The sequence below is a fragment of the Vigna radiata genome, chromosome 2 (genome assembly GCF_000741045.1).
Source record: "Vigna radiata var. radiata cultivar VC1973A chromosome 2, Vradiata_ver6, whole genome shotgun sequence".
Lineage (NCBI taxonomy): Eukaryota > Viridiplantae > Streptophyta > Magnoliopsida > Fabales > Fabaceae > Vigna > Vigna radiata.
This window is the reverse complement of record NC_028352.1, coordinates 1-7,471: the sequence shown is the minus strand read 5'-3', so window position 1 is coordinate 7,471 and position 7,471 is coordinate 1. Positions and strand designations below refer to the sequence as shown.

At 43.4% G+C, this 7,471-nt stretch overlaps 1 protein-coding gene across 5 annotated transcripts in view; it reads left to right on the top strand.

Annotated features, from left to right (window-relative positions):
• LOC106777873 (protein CHROMATIN REMODELING 5-like) overlaps positions 1-7,243 on the top strand; it is a 10,492-nt gene extending 3,249 nt beyond the window's left edge. For 4 of the 5 annotated variants that reach the window (XM_014665696.2, XM_022776692.1, XM_014665687.2 and 1 more), the window contains one exon: positions 6,645-6,993. In XM_014665696.2, coding sequence (XP_014521182.1) covers positions 6,645-6,857 — 213 coding nt within the window. In that variant the 3' untranslated portion in view covers positions 6,858-6,993. The other variant, XM_022776702.1, reaches the window with a different exon arrangement.
• Positions 7,244-7,471: the final 228 nt, after the last annotated feature.

Sequence of the window (7,471 nt, the reverse complement as noted above, 5' to 3'; positions counted from 1 at the left end):
CGATGGGAGCCATGGGTTAGTCAACGATAATGGGGCTGTACGTCGCGATGATGTAGGAGGAGGCAAAGAGGGTGAGCGATTAGAAACTCTACCCAATTGGAGGTGAAGGGTGGAATTACCCACCTTTGAGGGACCCAACCCCTTGAATTGGATTAGAAGGGTGGAGAAATTCTTCGCGATTTAGAAGGTGGTTGAGGAGGAGAAGGTCGAACTGGCGTACATCAGTATGGAGGGGAGTGCCGGATACTGGTTTAAATTCTGGCAGGACAAGGCGAACTACCAATCTTGGGAAGGGTTGAAAGAGGCATTCTTGATCCGATTTGAGAGTCGCCACAGAGGGGGTATTTTCAAGAGATGTCTGCGATCCGAACGACCATTGTAGAAGAATACATAAGGGAGTTCGAAGCTTTGGCCGGACAGGCGGAAGAATTCCCGGACAATCAATGCTGGGATATTTTTTGGCGGGCTTTCGTGAGGAATTGTACTGCCAAATGAGGCCCCATGACTCACGGGATTTGATGTCGGCGATGAAGATTGGTTGAGATGTTGAAGAGGCACTACGCGACCTAGGGCTGATGGGGTGGACAACTGCAAAAAACCCCCTTTGTAGGGTCGATCAGTAGGCGGGGGAGCGGTGGTGGCCAGGATCGAGTTGTCGCGAAGTAATCCCAGAAGGGCAAGTCCGATTGAAAGCGTATGATCAGTGAGGCGTGACAGTGTGATGGGAGGCGGGCCGGTGATAGGTGTAAATTACAGTGGAAGCTATAGTCGAGGGCCGAACTCAAGGAATCTCCCCTACCCTGAATATTTGAAATGCAGAGAAGAGGGCAGGTGCTTTCGTTTTGGGGGGCCCTTGGTCCTTGGCACTAGTGTTCGAGAAGAGCTTGCAGTGGTATTGCTTGCTGAAGATGAAGAGGGGGAAGTTGAGGAGGTACAAATTGAAGTAGAGCCGCCATGCATGGAATTGGTGGCGTTCTGGGCCAGAGGGTTAACTCAACCAAGAACGCTGCAATTATAAGGTAGCCTGGGGGAGAAAGAGGTGTTGGTGTTGGTGGACAGTGGTGCGAGCCACAATTTTGTCAACAAAAAATTGGAGGAGCTGAAGCTCGAACAGAAAGACACCCTTCCTTATCAAGTTAGCCTGGGGGACGGTCATCGGAAGAGGACCCGCGGGTGCTGTCCCAAGGTGGTGGTCAACATGGGGGAAGTCGAGATTGAGGAGAAATTTTACCTGTTGGAATTAGGATGTGTGGACATAAAGAAGTGGAACGGTTAGCCAAATTGGGTGAGCCAAGTTGGGTGAGATCACGTTGGAATGGGGAAGTCCACCATGTCGTTCTGGTAAGGGGGAAAGAAGGTCACCATAGTAGGGGACCTGAAGCCAGGCAGAAGGGTGATTGAGCTCAAGCAATTGGTGAAACTTGGGGAAGTAGAAGCTGGGGCTTTAGTTTGGAGCTTGGAGAGAAGGGAATGGAGTGGAGAGAATATGGGGGAAGAAGGAGTGACGATGGAACAAAAAGAGACTATGGTAAGGCTTTTGGAACATTATGCAGGGGTATTTCAGGAATTTCGAGGACTACCCCCTAACAAAGGAGAGACACATCAGATTACATTAAAAGAAGGAGCCGACCTAGTTAATGTTCGACCCTACCGATATCCACATGTCATGAAGACGGAAATCGAACGTCGGGTGCCTGAGATGTTGCATGCCGACCCAGTATAAGTCCGTTCTCCAGCCCAATGATCCTCATCAAGAAGAAAGACGGGAGCTGGAGGTTTTGCATTGACTGAAAGGCTCTTAACTGAGGCACCATCCCTAATAAATTCCCCATACCGATGATTGATGAACTTCTGGATGAGCTAGGAGGGGCTACGTTCTCCTCCAAGGTCGACCTTAAGTCAAGATACCACCAGATTAGGATGGGAGAAGCAAACATCCAGATAACGGCATTCCGAACGCACCTAGGGCAGTATGAGTTCCTGGTGATGCCGTTCGGTCTCACCAATGCTCCGGCTACGTTCAAGAGTGCCATGAACGAGTTGTTCCAGCCATATCTTGGAAGTTTGTTCTCGTCTTTTTTTGACGACATCCTCGTGTATAGCTCGACGTGGATAGAGCATTTGCAGCACGTGGGCTTGGTATTGGGAAAATTACACGAGCAGTAGTGGGTCGTCAATCGAAAGAAGAGCGAGTTTGGGCGGACTTCGATAGGATATCTGGGTCACGATATAACAAAGAGGGGGGTTGAGATGGACAGAGAGAAGGTGGAGGCGGTCGTCGCGGGGTACTACCGAAGATTCGTTCGAGAATACGGCAAAATAGCACGACCGTTAACGGAGATGCTAAAGAGGGGAATTTTGTCTGGACAAAGACGGCCAGGGAAGCAATGGGGTGATTGAAGGAGGCGGTGACGACGACCCCAGTGCTTGTGCTACCTTATTTCAAGCAGCAGTTCCACGTGGAGTGTGACGTATCAAGGGTGGGTATCGGAGTTGTATTGACGGTGAAATGGAGACCCATAGCTTACTTTAGTATGGCGTTGTCGGAGGGGAAGTTGGTCGATTTACGAGAAGGAGCTCATGGCGATGGTGATGGCGGATCGACACTGGCAGCCATACTTGATGGGTCAGAAATTTGTGGTGCACACCGATCAAAAGAGTTTTGCGGTTTTTGCTGGAACAGAGAATAACCACCCTAGCTCAACAACACTGGATTGCCAAACTCCCTGGCTACGACTTCGAAATTGTGTATCGGACAGGAAACACCAACAAAGTAGCTGATGCACTGTCACAGAAAGAACGAGACGAATTGGGGGAGAACACCGAGAGACCCAACCGGGAAAGAGAGAAAGAACTAATGGTGAGGCCATACTGGAGGGACTTCTAGGAAGTGGTGAGGGAAGTCGATGATGATGAGGAACTTAGGANGATCGTGGCGGCCATCACCAAAGACCCAGACAAACATTCTTCGTCCATGTTAGAGAAAGGGCGATTGCATTACAAAGGGAGAATGGTCATCTCTGCAAAGTCGTCCTGGGTCCCGAAACTATTGGCTGAGTATCACACCACCCCGATAGGGGGCCATTTGGGGGTATACCGCACTTACCGGAGGATAGCGCAGTCCCTATACTGTATTGGAATGAAGAAGGCGGTCATCGAATTCGTTCCTTAATGTTTAGTGTGCCAGCAGCACAAATATGTGGCGGCCTCTCCTCAAGGCTTATTACAATCGCTTCCGATACCCCAAGCGGTGTGGGAAGAGATCAGTATGGACTTCATCGTGAGGTTGTCGAAGTCCAAGGGGTGCGACGCCATACTTGTAGTNTTGGATCGTTTGAGCAAGTANGTGCACTTCATTCCTCTCAAACACNCGTACACNGCGAAGATAGTGGCTGAAGCGTTCGTGAAGGAGGTAGTAAAGTTACTCGGGGTGCCCAAATCCATAGTCAGTGATAGAGACCCCCTGTTTCTNAGTTCGTTTTGGGGAGAACTGGTCAAGNTACAAGGAACTCANGTCCAGATGAGCACTTCCTACCATCCGGAGACCGATGGTCAAACANAAGTGCCGATCCAAATTTTAGAAGGTTATCTGAGTTACTTATGNTCGGAGCAGCCGAGAAGCTGGAGTACGATTCTTCCTTNGGCAGAGTACTGGTATAATACTANTTACCAAGGAGCGGTCAAAGGTACCCCATTTGAGGTGGTTTATGGGAGGTCACCNCAGCCCTAAGCAGGTTCNTACCGGGAGAGACGACAGTGGAAGCNGTAGCCCAAGATCTATAGACACATGACGAAGCNCTGCAACAGCTTNGTTTTCACTTGGTGAGAGGTCAATATGCGATGGTCAAACAGGCTAATCGAGGGAGGAGGCTCGTTGTGATAAAAGTGGATGACTGGGTGTATCTAAAATTCCGACTGCACCGACAAACCTCTATGCCGGTGAGACTTCCGGAGAATGCAAGGATTCATCTTGTCTTCCACGTGTCCCAGCTGAAGGAATTGTCAGAGGATTTATAGATGAGTTGGCCTACTTGTTTGCCCAACAGGGTGCTTGATAGGCGTATTCAGCAGCACGGGGTGACCAACGAGAACACGTACTGATTGAATGGCAGACTGGAGGGGTGGAAAACGCGATGTGGGAGGACCGAGTGATGATACAAGAACACTTTGCGGAATTTAACCTTGGGGACAAGGTTGAATCTCAAGGGGGGAGTAATGTTAGGACTTGGGGAGTTTATGAGAGGAGAAGGGTGAAATTCCTAACATTACTCCACCCTTCATTTCTCACATTTTCTTGATCCGAANCACATCTNNCTCTCTCTCTCTCTCTCTCGCTCTCGAAGAGTTCTTCATCTGCGAACTTCATCGTAAGTCTCCTTTNATTACAGAATCGTCTCCTTCCTTCATTTTTCACATCTNGGTCTCCTCTTCATTTTTCGAGTTCCCAAGCCNTAGAACACCTATTTTTTATGTTTTTCTCCATTTCCATCGATTGATTTNCATTTTGCATCGATTAAACTACTTTCCAACAAACAAACTAGCATTTCCACCGTTTAATCTTAAGTTTGAATCGATTAATCGGTTAATTTTGAGTTTNTTCACCTTTCTAGGTTCCTTCGTGTCCAGATTACGGTTCTTCCTCATCGTAGGGTTTTCAACCGATTAACCTAGGGTTTTGGAGTTTCTATGATTTCATCCTATGATTCGAGTTGTTCTTCGAAATATNGTCATCATTCCGCTACGATTCATTCACTGGAGGGAGCTTAAAGAAGTCAACATCGCTTCACTTGGTGTTCTTCTTGGAGTGGCTTCCATCATCTCTTCTTCCTCCTTTGTTTTCTTTTTATTTTTGTTATCTGACACCATATGGCCAGAGGGGACTTTAAATGCCCGNAGACAAAATAACTAAGGATTAGGCTTGTTTTCAAGGTGAGTAATGGAAAAAGAGGAATCTAAGGTGGGTGTTAGGGTTCGACGTGAGTGAGAGAAAGAGGTTGCGAGAAGAGCAGTGCGGGGTTTTAAGCTCGGTAGAAGAAGTTGTCAGTGAGGAAGATTAATTTTCCAGGTATGCAGAGCTAAATTGATTTTGATTTAGCATAGTATTGTTCTGTGATTATGTTGGGGCTTTTGGATTCTTGTTTTTGTACTATTTTGTTGTACGATATGTTTGTGACAACTTATGATTAAATTTGGATGAGACTGTAAACATTATGGGTTCCATGATGTGAGTACGATTCGGTGGGAGGTGGGGAAAAATAAGTTCCAGTAGTTGGGGTGAGTTAGAGGCTGTTTGTGCGTCATATATATATATATATATATATATTAGTTATTCGGGCTTTGTTCGTTGCTCGTATGTGATGAGATTGTGTGTTTGGGGCAAGGAAATTAGGGTATGATTATTTGAGCTTGAATGATATAAAACTTGATATTAATTTCTGGAAATTTAAATGTGGTTATATTAATGCTTGGATGAATGTGTACTGTTAGATGAGAAGTCTAACATATTGAATATGTNATGGTGTGAATTAGTTTTGGAATGAGAAGTAGGTGTATAAAGGAGTTTAAAAGAAATCTGGATGTTTTGATGATGTTTTTTTTCTTGGCCAAGACATTATGAATATTTGGGGTTTGTGTTTGGAGCTAAATAAANAAATATAAGTTTGGGTACGTTGTTAACCCTTGTTAAAATCTGATAAAGGAAAATAGGAATATGGTTTAAATTCTGTTTTTAATATCTAAGAAAAGTGAATGAATTCTGGATATGCTTAATATTTGATGAACCTTAATTTTCTCTTTGTATATAATTTGATATAGTATGGTTGTGATTTCTGGTCTGAAGCGTGTGGGTTTGCTGACATTAAATGGGATAAGTATGTTTGGATAAAAGTGAGTAGAATAAGGTATTCTTTTCAGTGGGATATTAGATGTTAACAAGTAATTGAGTTGGAAAGTAAAGGTATGGTATGATAATTGTACTGCATGTTGGTATTTGTTTGCAATCAAGACCTAAACACATAGGACGGATAAAAAAAAAAAAAAAAATTAAAGATATGTTATTATGTGAGGTTAATATATGAAATTGTAGTGACCTTTAATTATCGTGCAAATCGGAATTTGTTGAATTATTGAGTTTGGTAGTTGAATGCTTGAACTTTGATATGTTGTGGTTATTTGTTTGTTAAAGCTGGGAACGTAATAGTTCATGAGAGCGAGATACCTGACGCAGGTATTATAGATAAAGCTTGAGGCATATGCGTGTAAGACCATTATTAATGAGTTAATGACATTAACTAATATGGTTAGCAGTTTCCTTAGAATAGATCATTGGGTGCATGAATGATATGTGTATATGCAAAACTGATAATTTATTCTTCAATATTGTAATATTTGCTTGACTATGCGTGTCGTAAGGTTTTTTCCTGTTTTGGATGAGTTTGAGTAANTTGAAATTTTGTAATACTTTCTTGTATTACTCTATATGATTCTTCATCTGTCCTGCATTTTGAGGGATGATTATGGTACAGTCTTATTTTAGTTAGAAGCATGCACTGAGTGTGCAATATGGGTTGAATATGCTAAATGATGTTTGCTCTTATTTTTTATGGTAATTCACGAGGTGACAGATGATTGTGATGTTGTTGTAGGGTTATGGAGCAGAGTCTGCTGAGGAGAAGCAGAGGCTTTTGAAGTTGATGAGAAACTTCAATTTTAATGGGGAGTCTGGTTCAGAGCCATATACACCCACGGCCATAAACTTCAATTTTATCCCAGTATTTAATCACCTTATTTTTGCTTCACTATGGATGTTTGCTTGTCTTTGTTTTGCTCGATTACTTCATGTGGTTTTGATAGTTTAATTTCAATTGAAAATAACTGTTTTAAAAGTCCTAGACTCGAATGTTTCTGTATAGTATGCTGCCTGGTTTACATTAGTGACAGGTTTGTGAACTATATGAATTTTATGATAGAGTTTTAATTTTAATGATTTGTTTTTATGCTAATCTTGTAGGAATTTATCTCCAAGAAGTTGTTTATAATTGGTACTCTTCTACGTAACAGTGGAAGTGATGGGTTATTGTAAGTGGCAAGGTGACCTTGTTGTCACGATCTACTGAGATTCATCCATTGTCGTTTTGATTCGTTTTTTCTCTCTATGTGACTTTGTTGTCACGATCTACTGAGATTCATCCGTTGTTGTTTTGATTCGTTTTATCCCGCTATGTGATCTTGTTGTACATGAACAATTCTACAGATTTAGGGTTTTTTAGGGTTTAGGGTTTAGGGTTTTTTAGGGTTTAGGGTTTTCTAGGGTTTAGGGTTTAGGGTTTAGGGTTTTAGGGTTTTAGGGTTTAGGGTTTAGGGTTTAGGGTTTAGGGTTTTAGGGTTTAGGGTTTAGGGTTTAGGGTTTAGGGTTTAGGGTTTAGGGTTTAGGGTTTAGGGTTTAGGGTTTAGGGTTTAGGGTTTAGGGTTT